Source organism: Arachis duranensis, chromosome 10 (assembly GCF_000817695.3).
Source record: "Arachis duranensis cultivar V14167 chromosome 10, aradu.V14167.gnm2.J7QH, whole genome shotgun sequence".
NCBI lineage: Eukaryota > Viridiplantae > Streptophyta > Magnoliopsida > Fabales > Fabaceae > Arachis > Arachis duranensis.
In genome coordinates, this window is record NC_029781.3 from 4,754,779 (window position 1) to 4,776,694 (window position 21,916).

The 21,916-nt window shown below is 32.5% G+C and overlaps 3 protein-coding genes and 1 pseudogene across 3 annotated transcripts; 2 read left to right on the forward strand and 2 right to left on the reverse strand.

Annotated features, from left to right (window-relative positions):
• Positions 1-2,540: 2,540 nt before the first annotated feature.
• On the reverse strand, positions 2,541-6,109 carry LOC107468674 (probable pectin methylesterase CGR3). The gene is made up of 7 exons (XM_016088007.3): positions 5,923-6,109; positions 5,130-5,276; positions 4,817-4,856; positions 4,486-4,524; positions 3,520-3,894; positions 3,346-3,401; positions 2,541-2,914 (listed from the first exon to the last, which is right to left on the reverse strand). Exons 2-7 carry the CDS (start codon positions 5,250-5,252, stop codon positions 2,762-2,764), a joined length of 786 nt encoding a protein of 261 aa, XP_015943493.1. The 5' UTR covers positions 5,253-5,276; positions 5,923-6,109; the 3' UTR covers positions 2,541-2,761.
• A 1,911-nt stretch (positions 6,110-8,020) lies between these two features.
• On the forward strand, positions 8,021-8,895 carry LOC107468498 (histone acetyltransferase MCC1-like; annotated as a pseudogene).
• A 1,521-nt stretch (positions 8,896-10,416) lies between these two features.
• On the reverse strand, positions 10,417-14,137 carry LOC107468743 (squalene monooxygenase SE1-like). Its single transcript, XM_016088103.3, has 8 exons — positions 13,710-14,137; positions 13,169-13,280; positions 12,836-13,010; positions 12,563-12,731; positions 12,262-12,480; positions 11,897-12,172; positions 11,374-11,652; positions 10,417-10,960 (listed from the first exon to the last, which is right to left on the reverse strand). Exons 1-8 carry the CDS (start codon positions 13,992-13,994, stop codon positions 10,847-10,849), a joined length of 1,629 nt encoding a protein of 542 aa, XP_015943589.1. The 5' UTR covers positions 13,995-14,137; the 3' UTR covers positions 10,417-10,846.
• Positions 14,138-16,234: 2,097 nt separating this feature from the next.
• LOC107468752 (uncharacterized) lies at positions 16,235-19,065 on the forward strand. The gene is made up of 8 exons (XM_016088114.3): positions 16,235-16,445; positions 16,566-16,630; positions 16,730-16,791; positions 16,902-17,870; positions 17,971-18,046; positions 18,142-18,231; positions 18,333-18,556; positions 18,644-19,065. Exons 1-8 carry the CDS (start codon positions 16,292-16,294, stop codon positions 18,903-18,905), a joined length of 1,902 nt encoding a protein of 633 aa, XP_015943600.1. The 5' UTR covers positions 16,235-16,291; the 3' UTR covers positions 18,906-19,065.
• Positions 19,066-21,916: the final 2,851 nt, after the last annotated feature.

The following is a 21,916-nucleotide window of genomic DNA, read 5'->3' on the forward strand; positions in this document are numbered from 1 at the left end:
CAATTATCACAACTGCTACAATTATAGCCACTATGGCTATTGTTTCACACCCCAAAATGGCTATTGTTTCACACTCCAAAATTTTGTATTTTCCTGAAATCTTCAAGTAGCATGAGCATGAAAGAAGAATAGAAGCTGTGACACTTAGAAATGCTCCAACCAGAGACATTAGTTTTCCAAATAAAGGCACAGTCAATGCAATAATGACAATGCTGATTACCATCATAGTGCTGACCAAAATTTTGGTGAATCTGTTCTTGTACTTTCTTGGAAGCAAATTTTTCAAAGCATTGGTGATAGGTGTTGTCATCAAAGCATACTTCGATATTGGATTGACCAATATTGTGTATATTGCTACTCTTGAGCTTAATTTGTCTATTGGCAGGTTCAATGTTACTTGTGATTGAAGGTTTGGACCAAATATGAGGTATCCGATTATAGCCATAGAAGCATAACCAGCTGTGGTTAAAAAAAAGTACACAAACAGAACCTGCAATGTAAAGAAAAAACCCAAATTGGATGAGAAACAAAAACAATTCCTCTTGCGTGAAAAATTTACATTAGCTAGTCCTCCATGATGTATACTTTTTATCAACAAAATTTTGCCTTTCGAAATCAGGTCTTCCATTTTCAAAGCATCGAAAATCTTGATCAAGGAAGGAACAATTGGTAGAGTGGTAGAAAGGGTAGGATTCATCCCAAATCTAGTTACCATCATAAACATTGCATTGATCGCCCTTTTTAGAGAGAAACTGAATTAGTGGAGGAGCAGCGGAAGAAGAAGAAGCAGGAGAGGAAGGCGAGGAGGATGAGCAAGAAGAAGCTAGCTATGCCAAGATTGGAGGAGCAAGAACTCATAAGCAAGAAGAAGCTACTTGGGTAAAACAAAGTCTTCCCTTTCTTCTTCATCCACTACACCCACTTCACCGTTTCTATGGAGTCGAAGGATTAGGCTCAACAATTTGAAAGATTGGAGAAGGTGGTGAAATGGTATCGTTTTAGTGCGTGGGGACTAATTTGTCCTATTTTCAAAAGTTGAAAGCTACGTGTCATCTCGTAACGGTCAGGCCAGCTCTACGTTTGCCACATCAGAATTTTTTGTTGGATTCAACGGAGTGAATTCAACGAAAGGATAAATTTATTCGCGTTTTAGAAGAGTCAGGGACATGAATGTATTTTTTCAATCCTTGAAGACTAAAATATTCAACGAAAAAAAAAGGTCAGGGACCTTTCTTTACTCTAAACTATATTATAATTTATAAAGTATATACTCAAGTGTGGTTCAATAATTTGTTTTTTAAGAAGAAAAAAAATTATGCATGGATGTTGTGTGCACACGTGATTGATCACGGATTGTACAATTCATAAATGTTGTGCATTATTACACATACAATCATCCAAATATTTTTAAATGTTACCTAACAGTATATACAAAACTCATAATGCCTTTTAAGACCTTTCTTAAGTTTTAGTAAGACGAAAGAATTCATATGGCACGAGATGTTTGTGCTTATGGAGCCATGCTTTGTCCAGCTGTAACATCATGGGTGGGATTGTGGGAACTGGGAAGGATATTTGAATATTATATATTCTAAATTTCTAATTGAATCTTGAAAGCACCTTCAATTCAATTCCCATCCAAACAATTCAGAACCGCTATGTATCACTAATTCCCAAAAGCCTCTTTTCTTACATGAACCATTCAACTTGAACTTAGGAACAAGTATGATTGTAAATTCAATGTACATGAGCAAGCATGCGTGTAATTTATTACAAAAAAATATTATTTGTAAACTAAAATTTACCATTAAAATAATTACTAATATATTTGTATATAAATATATATATAATCTAATTTATTTTTAATATATATTTGTATTTCAATATATATTTTATATTAGTGACGAACTTTAATAACTAATTTTAGTATACACATAACAAAATCGAATTTATTATACATCTTACATATTCCGGCATATATAATTGAGATACTATTAATTAGATCCGATTCCTCTAAAATTATATTATAACCTTAAAAAAAATACACCATTAATCACTATTAGATTAAAATAATGAGACTTACAAATAATAAATATTATAAATTTAAAAATGATTAAAACTTCATTTTATTACTTTACTACCATTGTCACTTTAAAAGATCTTTTTTTCTATTAATTAATGATAACTGACAAGATAATGATTAAGATATTAACACATATTTAGTCGAACACGTTAAATATTAATGATTACTCATAAGATAATAATTAAGATATTAACACATATTTAGTAGAACACATCAAAACATTTAACGATTATCAATTATCCTAATTCCTGTTTGTGCAGCTCTCTGCTATTAAGAATAAAAATAAATAAAAAAACAAACCTGCCTTATAAGCAACAAAGGGATGTTGCTCTTTGATGATATAATAAGATTCAAATAAACTAGAGATTACTTGTAGTAGTCATGAAACATGAGTGTCAATTGTGAAATTATATTGGCGATTCTTCTAAATAATAAAACACCATCAAGACGAATTAAATAGTTTACAAATGGGATTACCAAGAAAATAAATAATTAATGTATCAATGTCTCATCATTATAGTAATTTGGAATATCAAATCAAATAATACTATAATTTCCATCAAAATATATATATGTGGAACTTTTACCCTTCGGGTGCTCAAGGTGCCTATATATATCAGCATGCTTTCTAAACCAATAATAAGTGATGAAGAGTTCAAAACAAGGAAGCTGAAAAATTCAAGCGTATGATTTGAGGTGAAATACTTGGCAACCTGGCTTGTATCCTTTCTTGGTTGAAGCCTGCTCAAACTTCTTGCCAGCAGTTTCATTCTCTTCCAAGCTTGTCTGAACGAAAAACCTAATCCACCACGATGAGCTGCGCAGTTTCGCCTTCATAAAAACAAGAACATCAAGTTCCCAACAAGGAGAAGCTTAATTAGAAGCATAACTATGCTCAAGTGAAATTTGGACGTAAATATGCAGTCTACTTAGTTTTTCTTTTAACAATTTAAGGATTAACTTATCAATATGGTCATTTCCAAGTTTGGACCTACATTTGCTTATGTTTGTACTAAAATTATTACGTCTGTATTGATTACTATGAAGAAAATTCACGAAAGCGAGCTTGATAAAAAAATTAACTTGATATTTGGCCATACAATCAGTTGAATCTAATTCATCTTCTCTCCTTCTGCCTATCAAACTATGATGGTTTCAATCTATGCTACTTCCCTTTCTTCTTTCCAAGAGAAATCATTCCCTTATCCAAATATGCCAAAATCCCAAAAAGATATCAAATTCAATAAATACTAGTGACTTACTGGACGACCAAATTTGGCCACTTCTCCACCTCTAGCTCTCTGCTGACCTGGATAACCTGAAACAAAGATGACATGTCAGGACAAAGAAAACGAAAAGTGAACCGAACATAACCTGCATAACTTTTTGTATACAGTTATGCCATCAAACAAGCTGCTTAACATAAGGGGATCTACCTGCGTAGATAACAACTCCATCAGCAGATACCCTCACCAACTCTGGCACGGTTCTGTTCAGGTATCTTGGAGATAAGTAGTCCAATGCATCTGACACAATTACAAGAGAAAATGACTTTGCACGGTAAGGGAGAGGAAACTTCAAGTCAGCTACACGCACAATGCCCTTGCGTACAAGACTCTTGCACTTCGAACTGACATCATCTAACTCATATGGTTCAATTCCCCAAGCCTCGGTATCCTCTTCTTGATATAGACTGGATACCACGGAACAAGATTCAGGGCCGACATGCAAAACCTTGTGCATACTGTCTCCGTATGCTTTCTTCAACAGGGGCAATGTTTGTAGAACTTCTGCTGTGCAGGAGCCTCCACCTGCATATGCACACTAGAAATGCTACAGGACCCAAAATCTGAAAAAGGCAGTTCTAAATTACATACTAATGAAATTGTACTACTTAAAATACCGAGACAGTTATAAACAATGTCCAACATTCAGATTCACATACATTATCATCAATTAAGCATGGATAAATATGATACACCTAGTCACCATCTATATTATAAAAATATCTGTCTCTAGCAAATTTTAGAAAGAACATGAAAAATATAAAACTGATTCTTTATGTCTAAATTATTGCACTGAGAGACAAAAGAAAATTTATGTTGCCATGGCACTCAAATTCAGCACACTTGAAGTATATTGACAAGAATCATTATGAAACAAGCATAAGGGAAAAATCAGAATATCAGATGAGCCCCCCCAAAATTTTAGTATCTATTTTTGCACACATGTTTTAAAAAACAATAACAGTCTTTAGAGCCTATCTGGAGGAAATTAGAAAAACAGAATAACTCAGTACTTCAGCTTTACATGAATAATGCACATGCTGTCCTATAAGGAAAGTGCTTAGGAAGCTTAATATTTAAAATAAAATAAAAAAAAATGATAGTTTAGATATTTACCTTCAAGTTTACTTACATCCTTGATATCACTGCTACTCCCTGCATGTGACAAATGCATTGGAGCAACAATCAGTACCACTAGAATTTTGAAGCATAGACAAATTCATGACATTATTTTCATTGTCAGTTCATTCACCGATTTGCTATTTTTCCCCTTCTTTCTATATATTTGTTTTTGTAATGGTTTTATTTGATCAAATTTAACCACTTCAGAGTGACATAATGATCATGGCAGGATGATACAGGTTCTAAATGATTGATGCAAATCAAGGACGACTAGGGTTGTACTTACAGATTATATGCTACATTGCCAATTGACAAAGTTACAAACCTGAATTGCTATAACAATAACCGATCAGAAGGATTGCACCCTGTAAATTTGCAAATAATCAAATATCACCTATTAGATATGCAATGAGTTGAAAGCAAGTAGTGACAAATATACTGTATAAAGTAAATTGAGAAAACCAATAATGACTAATGAGTTGCAAAAGGAGGAGATCAAGGAGAACATTGTTTACGAATGCAGGATTTTTCGGTGCTAAAAAAGTGCACATCTAACAGGCAAACAAAAATATTGCACATAAATATAATGGAACCATAGTATCTTTGTAATGAAATGCACAATTCAAATAAAAGTTTACCACAACAACAAGACCGATAGATAGCACGGGAGAGTTGCGAGATTTGGACTGAATAGAGGCCACAAATGGTATACTTCCAGCATCAGCTAACCGACGCGAAGGATTTACCAGCCTCCTTGACATGATAATAGCAGTGAGCCTTCAAACCTATCAGAAGTTTTAAGGACATGTTCAATTCTGGTATTTCCACAAAAGGTAAATAAGATACTTCTAGTTTTATATTCTAAGCATGTTTTCCAGAATCCAGAGTCACTATCAAGTATCAACTATATTTTGCAGTGCTAACAACCTAAGTTACACACAGCAAAAGTCACCTAACAATCCCATTATACTTCCATATAGAAAGATCCAATTTTCTTCCCTATATCACTTTTCATTAAAGAAATTAGCTTGGCAAGTTGTAATTGCTATCCATAGTTACTTCTCTATGAGATTATATAACAACCGACATCAATGATTGATTCTAACAACCTCTAATAATAATGAAAAGGGCTCAGAAACAGGGCACAGTTACTCTAAGCTTAATAAAAATGTCTATTTCACAACTTCAAAAAAACCTTGAAAAAAGATCACCTCAGAAAGGGTTTAAGTTCTAATCGAACACGAAGTTCATACAAATCCATTCAGAAAATGACTATAGCTTTGAAGGAAGCAAAGAAACAATAAATTAGAAATCTTAATACTAAAAATGTAAGCTTTAGCGCATAAGAGTTCAGAATCATTAAAGGAAGCAAAGTGGGTATACATGGAAAATGGAAAGATTGAAGAATTGCGGGAAGTGAGGAATGGTTACCTCAGGCTGATAACAAAATGAAGAAAGATTAGATCTCTGTATAGTGAGAACTGAGCACTGAGATCAGATCTGAGAAGTGTGTGACTCAGAGTCAGAAAGCGGTGAAATCTATAGACTTGGATTTGGATATAGACGCAATGGCATCTAGTATTTTTTTTTCCTTTTTATTTTTCTTTTTTTTTAATATTCGTTTTCTGATATAGTATTTTTTTTTCCTCAGTTAGATTTATGCGCACTTACTTTCCGAGTGTTAGAGAGATTCTGATGGATGTGTGTGTATGATAGTAGTAGTAAAGTGCAAGTTGCAACAGCTATGATCCACAACTATTATTTAATTCAAATTTCACTTAATCGGTAACTTTGCACTTTGTGATAATTACAAATTACATTGCATGATTACTATAAAGTTTGGATTTATATCCTTTATGGGCAGAGGTTCTTGCCATTTTGTACTTCCACATTTTTTCCTTCAGATTAATAGTTACTTACTCTGGTCTTTAAAACCATGGAGGCTCCTATAATTTTAAACTTCTTGTTTTCCTTCGAGGCTTGTTCAGATGGATTTTTAAAAAAATATTTTTTAGTTATTTTATTAAAAGATTTTATAAAAAATAAAAATAATTTTATATTTAGATATTATATTAAAAAAAAATTTATTTATCAATTACGTTTTAATATAACAATATAAAAATATTTTTTATTTATTTATTACGTAAAAAAATCATTTTTTTAAAAAGATCTTTTTCTAAAAAAAATATAAATTATAACTTCTCAAAAAATTATTTTTTTATATTTTTACTAGTATTTTATTTTCATTACTAGAAATTTATTAAATACAATAAAAAAAGATTTTTTTATTAAAAATATTTTTTTATCAATTTTATCACACTCAAATAATCAACAAGTCTACTTCAAAAATTTAAGATGTTTATATTAAACTACTCTTCTACCTTAACCATGACAACAAAAAAAATCTCATGGTCTATAAATTCAACTCAACAGAATACATAAATTCAGTTACAATTTTATCATGGTATCAGAGCCTTGGTATCCTCCTTGAAGAGGATATATAAGCTATCATCTTTCCGGTGAAAAATCACCTTACTTCTTTTTCAACTTCCTCCCACAATGAATAATCAATCTTTTAATTTAGCTCAGAATCCAACCAATCTCTGTTACGTCCATTCAAGTAAAAAATCTAACATTAGTCTTGGTTACAGAAACAACTATCATTCATGGAATAGTTACTATGGTTTGTCTGCACCTTCTTCCGGCAGTTCCATCTGCATCCGAGAGTTTCGTCTGCATTCTGTTTCAGCAGTCATGTCTGCATTCTGTTTCAGCAGTTCAATCTGCATCTGTTTTAACAGTTTTATCTGCACTCTTATTGCGCTCCACGCGCTCTTTTTATCGCGCTCTACACGCTATTTGAAGAACACTCTTATTGCGACATACGCGCCCTCTAATGATCAATCTTATTGCGCTCTAAGCGCTTATTTTTTCTTTTTTTTTTCTGCTCAAGCACAACATCTCCTTTTATATTTTTGCCGTCGGCAGCTCTAACTTCTGCCGCACGCATCTCACTTTGCGTCACCACGTTAGACGCGTCTTCCTCAACAATTTCATTAGAACTTATCCAATCTGCGGATTATCTTCCATCCGACAGCTTGCGGGGGCGTATTAAACTACTCTTCCACCTTAACCCATGAGGTGGTCTACAAATTCAACCCAACAGAATACATAAATTCAATTACAATTTTAGTCTTTATTATCTTATCTTATCTTTATGTTATTTTCTTATCTTATCTTATCTTTATTTTTATCTTTCTTAGGCCAATGCTCTATATATATTTAGTTTTACTTTCATAATACAATTTAATTCAATCAATCAAGAAATATAAAGTATAATATTCTTTCTCTCTTTTTTTTATTCAATGAATTAAGTCGTTTTTGTAGCTCTTTCTCCATCAAAAGAGTTATAATTCAATCCTACAAATACACAAAATTTGGTTGAAAAAAATCTAAAGAACACAATATCCAAATCTTTCCATCAATTTCTGATTCTATGAATAAAGTAATAGCAAGTATTCAATGGCCTTTATCATTGTTGTAGAGTAAATAGAAGGAGAAGTGGTTGCACGACCGTTCCAAGGACATCAGATATTTGCTGGCGATTAAGTTATTTCTTCTTGAACAAAAACCTCAATGGTAGCCTCAAAATTTTCTACTAAGCCAAAAATATGCTACAGGCCCATTCGACCTTCTGACTTAGAGACTTTAGAGCATATCCATACGAAACTGTTTCCCATCAGGTATGAAGCTACTTTCTTCCACGATGTGGTAAATGGATGTGACATTGTGTCATGGGGGAGTTGTAGACTCTAATCGACCAGATGGCCGGTGTGATGAGCTCATTGGATTTGTGACAGCACGGGTTGTTTTTGCGAAAGAAAGCGAGATAGTGGATCTGCTTGGATATGACTCGGCCAAATCAGATCAAACTTTAGTTTACATTCTGACGCTTGGAGTAGTGGATACTTATAGGAAACTTGGAATCGCATCTTCTCTGATTAAGGAGGTCATAAAATATGCTTCAAGCATTTCAACATGCCGAGCTGTTTATTTGCACGTAATTTCTTACAACAACCCGGCAATCTTTTTGTACAAGAAAATGTCTTTCAAGTGCATAAGGAGGCTGCAGGGATTTTATTTAATCAATGGCCAACATTATGATTCATACTTGTTCATGTACTATGTAATGGGGGACGATCTCCTTGCTCACCATTAGAGCTACTTCCCGCAATAGTAAGTTACTTGAGGAGTGGCTTTAAGTTGATGGCTGCAAGGCTGTGCAAGAGTGACGACAGGAAGATCTCAAAGTGGGCAAAGTGTAAAGAAAGCCATTCTCTTGTGTCCCCAACACATAACAAGAGAAACCTAGCAGTGGAGTGTACTGGATATGATGTTGTTTAATCCTATATTTATTTATTGTTTCTTTTTTAGTCTTTACCCTCCCTACTATTACCTGTATCATTCAACTCTACTCTTGATTGCCTCGAGAAAAAGGTTATATTGAAAAAAAAAATATAAATAATAAAGACTAAAATTATAATTGAATTTATGTATTTTGTTTGGTTGAATTTGTGGATTACGATATTTTTTTTTGTCCTGAGCTGAAGTGGAAGAATAGTTTAATAATTTATTTTAATTTTTAATTTGTGTTCAATAATAATAATATGACAGATTATTTCATCAATTATATTAAACACAAATATAATCATTTAAAAAAGAAAGAATAATAATTATCAGCTGTATTTTTCATGTAGCATTCCCAACATAATTAACCACCAAATGCATTGTTAATTTTGGGGGGAAAAACATAAAAGGAGAATGATTGCTCTTTCAAATTATGCACTATATCAATAAAAAATATAAATTACTAATCTTTTTTTTTTTGTGACTATATAAATTACTAATCTGTTATTATATAAAATATATTTTGAAATATAAAATATATATTAAAAGTATATATAAATAAATAGATAGTAATTAACTTAGTGATTAATTTTTATATTTTTGTATGAAAAATACTATATGCACAATTCACTTCTCTCTATATCTTTTTGCTTTTAATATTGAAAATAATTAATAAAAAGAAACAAAAAATATCGTTTATACCATAAATTATAGAAAAAGTGTGACAAATATTATTTCACCTCTTGTATAGAATACTAGAATGTGATTGGAACCTAACAAGCCAGAATTATGGAAAGTAGGGACGGGGAAGGTGAAGTTAACATGTTTACATCAAACTTTTTTGTTTTAGAATGTACATATAATAACATATCGCTTTTTGTTCCAAGGCAATGAAGTATGCCAGCAAATAAGCTTAATTGTATTGATGGTATATGTAACTACATTTGCAATTATGGATGACCCTACAAACATTTTCCCAAAACTATAAAAGAATTTTTAAAGAACCACGGATAAATGTGAGTTACAACCAATTTGCCTCAATTCAAGTAACCCCCCTCAACTGAGAGAAATATTAAATTTTATATAGTAGCTATAAGCCTAAGCAAGTGATAAGTATATAAGGCTTTCGTTAAAAATAAAATAAAATATTAAAAATAAGATATAAAAAATAGAAACATAAAAATTAATATTTTTATATTTATTTAATAATAAATTAAAATAAATTATAAAAATTTAATTTATTTTTATTTTTTATTTAAAAAATTTAAGAAAAAAATATAATAATAAAAAATATAATTATAAAAAATTAATTAAAAAATAAAAAATAAATTATATCTCTTATTAGTATTTCTATATTTTTTCTATTAGAATAGACATAAAATATACTAATTTAATATCTTTTGACATAATGCGTTATTTGCCTAATACAATTTTATATCTCGGTATTCTATACGCGTAAACAAATGCAAGTTGAATTACTATTTTTTGCACAAAATCAAAAGTCAAAAGTCAAAAGTCTTTCCGCTTTCAGAATACAAGAATCATCATTACTCATTATCATGTTCTACATTTTATGGCCATTTCAATGTAGGACCGGTTCATTTAACACACTACAAATCTACAACTACATATTTCAAAGTTTCAGCACTACCCTCATCACTATTGCCTCTTGTATTCACTGATATGCATAGAGGTCAATAAATCATACTGTATACAGAGTACAGACCAATTAATTCTTACAAGATTTGTGTTTGGGAACTTTGTTTTGTCCCATATTCAAAATGACTTCTTCAAATTTTATGATACAAATTGCACAAAATCAATGTCTTATTTATTTTTGGCAAGATACTAATTACACTTGCAAACAAGTTGGACACTGACTTATATTCTGTTATTCTTTATCTGTCATTGTCACAAGACAATGGAACAAACATATTGCAAGTATCATTTAGTTCTGCAAATTAACAGGGGGAGTTCTGTAGTATGCTGGCACAGTTACTGGGAAGAACATTTGTCTAACTCCTTCAGCCTTGATAATAGGGAAGATTATACCTGATGCTCCCTGAATATCAGCAAAATGTTTTTGAGCTTGTTGCAGAGCAAATCATAAATGATAAACAAACATTATTAAGGTTGCGTTTGGAAGGAAAACTAAGATTAAATGTATTGTGTTTGGTGTAAATGTCTAAGATTAGTTATGTCTCAGTATCATATCTAGTTGAAAATAAATATGGAGACTGAAAAGTAGATTTAGAAATGAAAAGTTAAATGATAATATTTTTTGTAAGAAATGTTATTAAAATTTAGTCTTTGTTTTTAGAAATTTCAATTCCTGTGTCTCCACTTTTTAGAGATATCGGATAAACTGAAATTTTGTATTCCATGACTGAAAAAAATTCGGTCTCTGATTACTAAACACAATATTCAGTGTCAGTTCCTCCCAGTTTATGTGAAAAAAAAAAAAAAAGAACTCACAGAGATCAATCTAGCTCCAATCCACATGCGTGTTGGTGAAGGAAATGGCACGAGCAAGCGGCCAACGCCATATATAGCGACAGCAAAGAAATGGAGAACCAAGCTTAATGGGCGAGGATTGAGACCAGAGAGTAGAGCTATTGGTCCCTGAGAGAACACACCTCCAAGGCTCAAATAATCAAAACATGCTTGCCTCATTTCCTTCCTAGCCGGATCAGGTGATGCGCAGAACACCTTGTACAATGCACCTGCCAATGTGTTTATGGTTGATGCCACTGGCTGCAATGCAAACACACTCAACATAAAATCAACCCGAGATATATCTAGATACTGTATTAATCTATAATATCCTTATTAGAGATACAAACAATCCACGTTTCATGACATGATATCAGAACTTCTATAATTAAAAAGAGAAGCTCTTGCATGAAAAGTGTATTAGAAATACAACTATTCATGCGTCTCTTTCTATCAGCTTAAGCTTTTGAGCGAAGCAGTTTCGACAATGCTAAACTTATTATACCTTACGTAGAGTGTAGAATGATTCAAGATACTTGCAAAGAGCAGTAGAATCATGGAGATCGCGCAAAGGTCTAAGAAGATCTCTTAGCAGAACAATGTCAGACAAGGCCACAGTCATTCCCCCTCCTGTTAAAGGGTGACGCATGTTGAATGCGTCACCCATTAGAAGAGCACCAGGTGTTGGATATGGTGATGCAGGCATGCTTCTATTTGGCATGCTTCTTATGTTCCCTTTTTCCACTGTTGCTATAAAAGAATCATGCAGCTCTGAAGGCACCTGATGAAACATTCATACATACTAGTCCACATTCAAGAATGTTCATTATTTACAAAAGTATCAAATCTCAGAATGGTTCAGGTTTCTACCTGAGGAGCCACCACTGTTTTCAGATAAAGTGCCATGTCGCCATTGCCAAGAGAAGGTAGTTTTTGGCCAGGCACATCCACCAAACACCGAATTTCAGTGCTGCTGATTGGATAAAACAAGATTGGTGAAGGATCACCTAAGATAACATGTCCATGGTTTGCATATGGAAGATTACAATTCTCCAGGATTAGACCAACAAAATAAGATGGTAGATCAACCTGAAGAAAGTTAAAAAATCTCTTGAATAACTTTGAACTATGAACCATTATTCTATTCTACAATATGTGAAAGAATTCATACCTTAGGATTGCAAAGAGAACGCCTTAAGTTGGAAAAACAACCATCACAAACTATGGTGAGAGGAGCCTTTGCTGTAAGCTCTTCTCCACTCTTAGTTTTGTAGTGAACTCCTTTGACAATTCCATTTTCTTCTAATAGAGATGTGACAGTTCCTTGTTCTAATTTTACACTGCAAAACATAGTAGTACAAAAGCAAGATCATATGAACTTCATGTCTTCATGTATAGCTATTTATTCAAGAATCAAATTGTGAACTTGGTGAGAAAATTATACTTGGGAAGAGAAGAAGCCTTCGCTCGCATTCTTTGGATGAAACGGCCATTGTGAAAGCTTTTACCGGAAATATCAGAACTAAACTTTTCCAAAGGATAAGAGAGCTTGGTATTTTTCCCATCTTTGTAAAGGGCATAGCCAAAGACTTGTTGTGCATCAATTTCATCCACACAATCTGCAACAACTCATAACATTCATTCTATTAAGAGCCTTGAATTTGATGAGCAGAGTCAGGGGGAATGTGTTCATACCTAAGATTGAAATTCTTCAATAATTTGTCACAAAAAACCTTGTTATCCATCAGGAATTCAAGATTGAATATTTCTTGCTTACCCTCAAGTCCTAACTCAATCAGCTTAAGATAGCCCCCAGGTTGAAGCAATTCACCCACAATCCTGTCTTGTTCATTCAAGTCCCTTTCGATAACATGAACTCGTCTTCCATCCTGAGACAAAATCCACAATCCTGTCTTGTTCATTCATCCCTTTAGAACGTGTAAAACTACTTTACATTGACAGTGCATCAAAATTAAATTCTAGAACATATATCTATGCTTCCCTTAATGAAAAAGAACCATTGGAGCTCCAAGCCATAGAAACAAAAACAGAAAATGAATATATACAAAACACTATTCTCTCTAAAATATACATTCTTTGCGGCCTATAACTACATTTTCTGCATTTTATCCATATTCAACTTGCATAATTTCATTCAGAACAGTCTTAAAAGCTGACATTATTTATGTCAATTTAATTAGACCATAGTATAAGATCTTATATATGAGTTAAGACTTATTTAGAAACTAGAACTCAAAGAAACCACCATAAAATAGAATTCTAAATAGAGGAAACTAGGAAAGAAGCATCTGTACTACCTTTCCAAGAGTGAAAGCAAGGGCTGCACCAGCAACACCAGCACCTACAATGATGATGTCATCACATCCTTCTGAGACTTCTGGTGGATTCCATGTACCATTTTCTGATGTCTTTATACTTTGTGCATGTGTTGTTCCACTTGGAACACTGGATTTTCTCTTGTTTGATGTAGAACCGTACAGAAAAAGCACAAGCACCAAACTAGAAGCTATGACACTTCCAAAAATGAACATATAATCCATTGCCAAGAATAAGAACAAGGGATTGGTGAAACTGTGAGACATAGTTTGGGAAATAATGAAGAGAGATTAATGAGAACTAAGAATGGTGATACACCCTTTTTGTTATGTTGTTCGTGTGAGCCTTAACGTGTTACACTCTTCTTTCTTCATTCTTTTTATAGACGACCAACCAATTTTTATTTTTATTCTCTTAAAACGAAAAGTAAACTAGACCCTTCTTTAATAAATCATTTTTTATTCATTTTTTAAATTGAATCCAACTTCGATAGTATCTGATTTCACACATAAACCAATTATATTTGGCTAATCTTTTCGTGTCTCTTTTTTTTTTCATTTTAAGAAACTAATACTTATCTATATCTATTCTATATAGTATATACAATACCAACAGGGTTTTATATATAACTGCTCATTTAGTGTTCCTATATATTTATATATGTTATCTTTTTATCTTTTATACTTATAACTATTTTTTCATGTTTATCATTTCATTTTTTTTAATTTTATCTTTATTATTCATTCTTTATTCTTTTATTTATTTCAAGAAAACATTGTATAATAACATGAAAATATAATACTAATGTGGTTTTTGAAAAACAAGCTGGGGTGGCTAGCTAGTTGGCTATTATGGTATTTTAGAATTTCAAATGTTTTGTTGGGCAGAACATAAAATAAGTTCCAACTAAAAATCTTAAAATATCAAATTATTAGCCTCTCATTTTTATAAATTTCTCAATTTTTTTTTTTTTGATATGAGATTAACTTCATATATTTCTCACCATTACAATATTAATATGTTGATCAGCATGAGAGTATAATAATTATAAATAGTAGCATTACTCGGTTACTCCCTTCAAACTTGAAAGGTGTGGTTGCAAAGAAACAAGAAGAAGACACGTCCTAACCGCCAACTAAGCCATTAAAGTGCATTAAATCGAACGTGAATGGAAGAAGGCAAGTAGCTGAGAATTAAAAGCCTAATTCAGTTTTAGAGCAGTTAGCTTTAAATGTAAGAAATAACAGAAGAAAATCACGATTGTGTTGAAAAAAAATTTGATTGTGGGATAAAATCTATCATTTGACCCCAAGGTCCATGTTCTACTGGTGTTGAAAAATTTAAGTGCTAAAGGCCTAAAACACCGAACCAAATTGACTTAACGCACAAACTCAATAAAGTTGACTTATCTTCAGTCCAGTGGGAGTGGGAAGTTCAAAAAAAATTATTTTATATCTATTAAATAAAAAAATTTAAAACATTTCACTAATAATAAGTTTATTATATACTCTTACAACACATGTTAGGTAAGTCCTATTTTTTTAAAGAGAAAAATATTGCAACTTTTAATTTGATATTAGCACTTATTTTTGTGTGTAATTTTTTAAATTAACTTTTATTACGGGAGACATTTTTTATCAAGGAGGTGAGAATTTTATTCCTCCTATTGATATAATATTACTCTATACATGACTTTTTTGTTGTATTCTTTCATGAATATGTTAAAGTCTTAAAGATAGAAGTGGCATTAGTGTTGATATCCATTTCTTAATTTAGGAATAATATGTAATTAAAGAGCAACACTATTCATTGGAAAGTGATAATATCTATTCCATATTTATCTTATTGGAAAATGCATGAAAAATAAATAACATGTGGTGGTTATTTTACCTTTTTTTTTTCATTACAACTCTAATACATACTCTATTTAAGGGTTTATCAATTATCTCTAATAAAATCTGAACTCAAATGCAGCTTATTAAGAAATATCGCGATAAATTATTCAATTAAAGCTTCAGCTGCGTGGTTATTTTAATTTTTTTTGTTTTTTACGGTATTTTTTAATGAATTGCTGCACATAGAAAGCGAAATTCGAACCACATTTGTTTAAATAAATTATTGAAGTAATCACTAAACCAATCCAATATAGTTGGTTATTTTAGCTAGTTATACCTGGGGAATTTTTTTTTACAAAAACCTCTCATTATACATGATCTTGGGCCACGATAAAATCAACATTATTATGGGCTATGATATGATTGGGCCACATGGTTTGGGTCATTCAGGAACCCAGCCCATTTAGTAAACCAAAAACAGGTTGTAATTCCGAAAAGACCCCATACCCATTACATACCGTTTATTCTTACCAGCCAACCAGGCTGTCGGAATCGTAACGGCTACTTTGATAGAACTAACGAATTTAAAAATGTGTCCTTTGAACCCCCTCACTTTTCACTACACTACTGTGTTCCTGTCTCCACATTACACGCTCTCTCTCTCTCTCTCTCTCTCTTGAAGAAGAAGAAGAAGAATTGAAGTGAATTGAAAGATTATTTTTATTAGTATGGCGGAAATTCGGTGTTTGCCAGTGATTGAAGAAGATGAAACCATTGATGAAGACTTCTATGAGAAGATTCAAGCCCCAAAATTCGTTGACCTCACCGCACCCGATCCTCGCCTCCCAGACGAGGACCGCAACTGGTTCTGCATGCGTTTTGGTAATACTACACTCTCGAGGTTTTCTAAGTATTGAATTAGAAACTCTTCAGATCTCACTCTTTAGCTTCCTTAAACTAATTAACTAAAATTTATTGTAATTTTCTTGAATTGGAACTCAGGATGTGACCAAAAGCACGAAGAAGAGTTGGATTCTGAGGCAATTTACAAGGATTTTGTTCTTAGGGTTTGTTCTAGTTTCACTCTAGTTTGTTTAACTTATTATAATAATCAATGACTAATGAATATAAATAGTTAGGTTAAATGATTATTGGGTTTCGATCAGGTTATGGCAGCTAGAAGTCCCAATGTCAAGCTTAGAAAAGCATTAAACAGAAGAGAAGCAAGGTAGCTCACAGAAAACATTATGTTGAACACTTTTCTTATTATTTTGGGGTTATTTTCTGTGCTTTATTTGTTGCTTTGAAGTGAAGCAATTTCTCAATTGTGTCTGGCAGTGAAAATCTGAAGTGTCCGCTTACAGCTCCGGCAAAGCCGAGGGTGTCAAGAATGGCCTTGATTTCCTCATTGTCACACAAGATGGCTGAAAATAAGGCCAAAGTTAATAAGCCTCTTGCAAAGGTTTCTGCTTCTGCTACACCAAATGCCAAAGTGAAACAATCACCTTCTGTGGCTAAGGCTTTGACTACTCCAAGGAATCAAAAGAAGAAAGTCTCCATTGTCGAACCATTCAGAACTGTTCAGAGCAAGAAAGCCTTGAGTGTTGCTGTGCCTAAGAGCAGAATGGTAGGCAAGGCTCTGGTGTTTCACTCACCGAAGAGGACAGTGAAGATCAAGAGTTCTGTGGAACTGAAAACACCGATGAGAGGGTTGTGTTCGGCAATGAAGAAGCTTGAACTCAATGGGGGGAAGAAGAATGGAGACGAATGTAACAACTCATTGCACATTTCTGCCTCAAGAAAGAAACTAAGGGGACGCGAGGTCAAAAGCCGTGTGTTTGATTTATTGTATTCTAATAACTGCAAGGGTCCGGAGACTAACACTGTGAAATGTATGAAGGAGAAGAGAGTAAAAGGCATGGAGAAATGCCAGGTTAATGTGCCCCATGAGGAAAATGAAATTGACTCAAGTGACATGGAAATAGATGAAAAATCAAGGGGTGGTTCACTGGAAAGATGCACTGAATCAGGAACTTCTGGTGGTAGCAAACCAACAAGAGTAGAGAGTTCATCAGAAGCTTCGGTTACCACCACACTGTCAAATTCCACAGAAGAAGAAAAAAAGACCACTGAAGAGAGAAAACAGAGAGGGGTGAAAAGTAAACCAGTTTCAGAGAAGGGTGAAAACCCTGAAGCCACAAAGAGAAAGGATAAAGAGAAATCTGTTAACTTTGATGACAAAGAAAACCAGGCTGGTTTGACTGAATACGATGACAAGGAAAATGCCTCAGCCCCTGATGAGAACAGGTATGGAATTTGATTCTCTCTCAAAAGGCAAAACAGTCTGCTGTATGTCTCTTGTGTATCTTCAGCTTCATTTGATCAATGAACTATTTGGTGACTGCAGAATAATGACTACAAATAATGATCCCAATAAGGTCAATCTTGGCAGCAAGACTGAGGATTCAAGGAACACAGACAAGGTATGGTCTAGTTTATAATTTCTTTCATGTTTTTAATATTTTCCCCTTCATTTATTGATTTGACTCTTGTCCCCATGGATATGACTTTGAAACAGAAGCATTCATCTATCACTACTAGTTCTCAAGTTGTTAAATACAGAAAACTAAAGCCTACAAATCCTAAGCCTTTTAAGCTGAGAACTGATGTAAGTAGTCTATGCTCAAGTTGGTACATTAGTCAACAGCGAAGCATATCAATAAATTATGTATGACTTGTGTGTTCTTTTTTTTTTTCCCTATGCTGCAGGAAAGAGGAATTCTTAAAGAAGCTAATTTGGATAAAAAGGTTCCCTCACAATTGAAAGAAACCACTACCAAAGGAGGCAACCTAATGAGAAAACATCAGATTGCAGCAACACAAAGTCCTGCTCCTAAACTTAAGAAACAAATTGATCCAGAAAATACACCTGAACAAGGATACAAGTTAGCAAGACCCCAACTGATGCAGCTTAAAGCTGTTAAGCCTCCAAGGTAAGTTAACAGTTATCATATTCATAGTGTATCTATGTATGTTATTATGATTTTTTAGAATTGATCGATACAAGTGCCTTATTGCAGTGCTTTGTATAGGAAGAAAGGAAAGGTTGTCCTTGGAACGCCTTGTAAACTAAGTGTTATTCTTGAAAAGCCTTCAAACATTGGGAAGCCAAAGGACGCAGCAAAGCCACGTCAAAATGATGCTTCTTCACCTACAAGCAACGGTGCTGCTTCCAATTCGAAACCTTGTTCACGAGGAAGGAGGATTTTAACTGTTCCAAAGGAACCAAAGTTTCATAGTCTCCATGTACCAAGGAGCTGTACCATTAAGAATCCTACATAGGGGACTCCTATGGGGCCTTAGAGAGATTTGTTCAATATCATCATTGAATTTTTAGTGGCTTTGGTGTAATATTGAAGAAAAGGGTGAATGTGTGTTTTTGTTGTATCATCATTGATTTGTGTAATAACAGGATTTTTTACCGTACCAAAGTTACAATGATTTATGTTGAGCTCTTTTTACTTTTTTTTTTTTTTTTACTTTTGAATTATGAAAAGTCACAATGTGCGTCTTTGACAACATTTAAAAAAAATTTTAACTTTTCCAAAAGTTAATTCATAATTTTTTAAAAAAGTAGAAATATATGACTTCTCCTTTTCGATAAATTATTCTATCACTTCCTTAAAAAGAATTAACTTCTTCATAACAAAAGATCTACTCTCATTTTTGGCTCTATGAAAATATTTACTATTTCGAGACCCTTCCATACTCCTGGATTGTTTGGAGTTTTAAAACTCCTTTACATTATTAATATTATAATATATGTTGGTGCAATATCTTAAGGAGTATTCCATTAATGAAGTTTTTAATGTATATTAATAAGATCATTAAGCAATTAATACATTTTTTTTAAAACTACAAACATATTAATTATAACCTATAAAATATATTTTTAATAAAATGACAATTATGATTATTATTCAGTTTTTTTATAACTTACTATTAAAAATTTAACATGTTCTATTGGTTTAAAATTAGGGTAAAATATATAATTAAATCAAACTCAAAACAATATTATGTAATTCACCCAAAAAGAAAAACGTTACATGGATCACTCAAGTGCATATTTCTATATAAATCGAATGAGATGCATTCGATTTATAAATTCTCATAATAAATCAAAGCTGGTCAATTCGAATTAAAAAGATGCAAATTGAATCGGTCAGAGTCGATTTATGCATGCACCCAATAAATTGAATCAGTTAGTTCGATTTATGCATGCAAGGTTTCGATTTTTGTTATCTAAAAATTTAAGATAAATAAAATAAATTTATAAAAAAATTTATAATAAAATATTAAAATTTTAATTTTTGTTATCTAAAAAATTAAGATAATAAAAATAAACATAAAAAAATTTATGTAGAATAACATGTAATATTGATTTATTTAATAGGATAAAGTACTAAATTAGTCAGCGTTGAGTTAAGAAATTAACTAAATTAAATTAACAATGACAAACATTATTTTTAGTGAGTTAATCACCCAATTAGTTTTGATTATTTCTGATTAAGTGATGCATGCTATAATTAGCAAACATAGCAGCAGCCCAATATGAAACAAAATGAATCTGCTGGTGGGTCGTCTAAACAAAGGAAGCCCAAAGAAATCAAAGCAAGAAATTCAGCTGGGTCGATTGGATCAAAGCCAACCTAAGCCCAATGTAATTCTCTCAAGCTAATCTCTCCAAGTGCTTGCTTCCAAAGCAACGTTCCTTTTTCAAATCGGATAGAAATCAGAGAAGAGAGAGAGAGTGCTTCGTTCCTAAGTCAATCATCAAAGAAGAAAGAAAGAGAAAGATTAAGCAAAAAGGTTGAGATCTAATCACCCAAATCAAACCATATCAAGTTAAAACAAAGGCTAAAGGTGATTAATTTCCTTTTACATGCATCTTATTTTCTTCCCTCCCTTTCCAACTCTCTACTACTACATTTTGAGATATATGAAAAAAGTGATTTCTGAGACACATTGCTGTGAATCAAAGGCCAAGATTGTTTCTTGGGGACCAAGTAGTATTTTAAGGATTCAAATGTGGGATTGCCATTGAAAACTTTTTTTCTTTGTTGTTCTGAGTCTTTTGGTCAAGAAAAATGGATCTGTTCTAAAATTTTAATTTGGGGATTAATGGAAGAAAGTGAACGGCTAAGTTGGTAAAGCACAAATCTCAAGGGTTGACTTGGAAGAAAGCGTCTCAGCAACATACAAAGAAATACAAAAAGAAAAAAAAATTGTTTCTGAAAAAGTAAGGAGAGTAAACCAAAGTTTAAAGTTCACGTTATGAGAGGTCTTCTTTGAGAGAGTTCATCAACTTGGACAGTACTTTCTATCAACGGAGCATTTCGGCAGAATGGGGAACAAAATCAGAGTTAAGCAAATCTGGTTCATCGCATAGCAATAAAGGCTGTTGAAGCAATCAATCTCCTTCATGTTTTACAGATTGTAGTTTTCATTTTTAATGTATATATTTCTGTAATTTTTTGAATGTGAAAAGGCATAAAAAGAGAGATCAAGTAAAAGCCAAAGAGTGATAAAAAGGCTGAGTGATGCACTTGAGTGAAAGGCCTAGAATGATTTTTAGATTTCTTTAGGTTGATTATTGTATCTTGTATCTGTGAGATACCCTTTTCTTAGTTGGGTAAGCAATAAGAGTGAAGAGTTAGGTAATAGCATAACCAAATCAAGTTAGGTTAAAACTTGAGAGGGAAAGAATTGTGTCAATCATTTTGAATTGTAATACTTTAACTATAATAGAAATTCCACCACTATTGTGGTGCAGACTGGATGTAGGTTGTATTGCACAAGACAGCTGAACTAGGATACATGATGGTGTCAACTTCTCTTTTCCCTTCTCTGTTCTGTTTTCTGCTATTCATGAGACAAAATGAAATTGTCTCATAAATTTTTTGCTGCTGAGTTCAAACAGATTCAGATTGAAAATTTGTAATTAAAGGGTTATTTCATTAAAGTAAAAGAAAGCCATAGATTCAACCCCTCTTCACTAAGCCTTCTACAACCTTCAGTTAGTCCCCTACATTTGGACGTAATCCTGTTTTGGTCTTTAAGATTTAAAGTGTCCTATTTAAATCCAAAAACACTCATTTAGTTTCAATATAGTCGTGGGGTCAAAGTTAAATAATTAACGAAATATCCTACATGATGTAACACTTCAGATTTTTGAAAATTAAATAATTAGTTATTTATAATTTATTATATTATATTAAAATTTTGTTTTAAGATATATATATATATATATTCTTATTAGTTTTATCACAATGATTTGAATTTTGAAACATGTA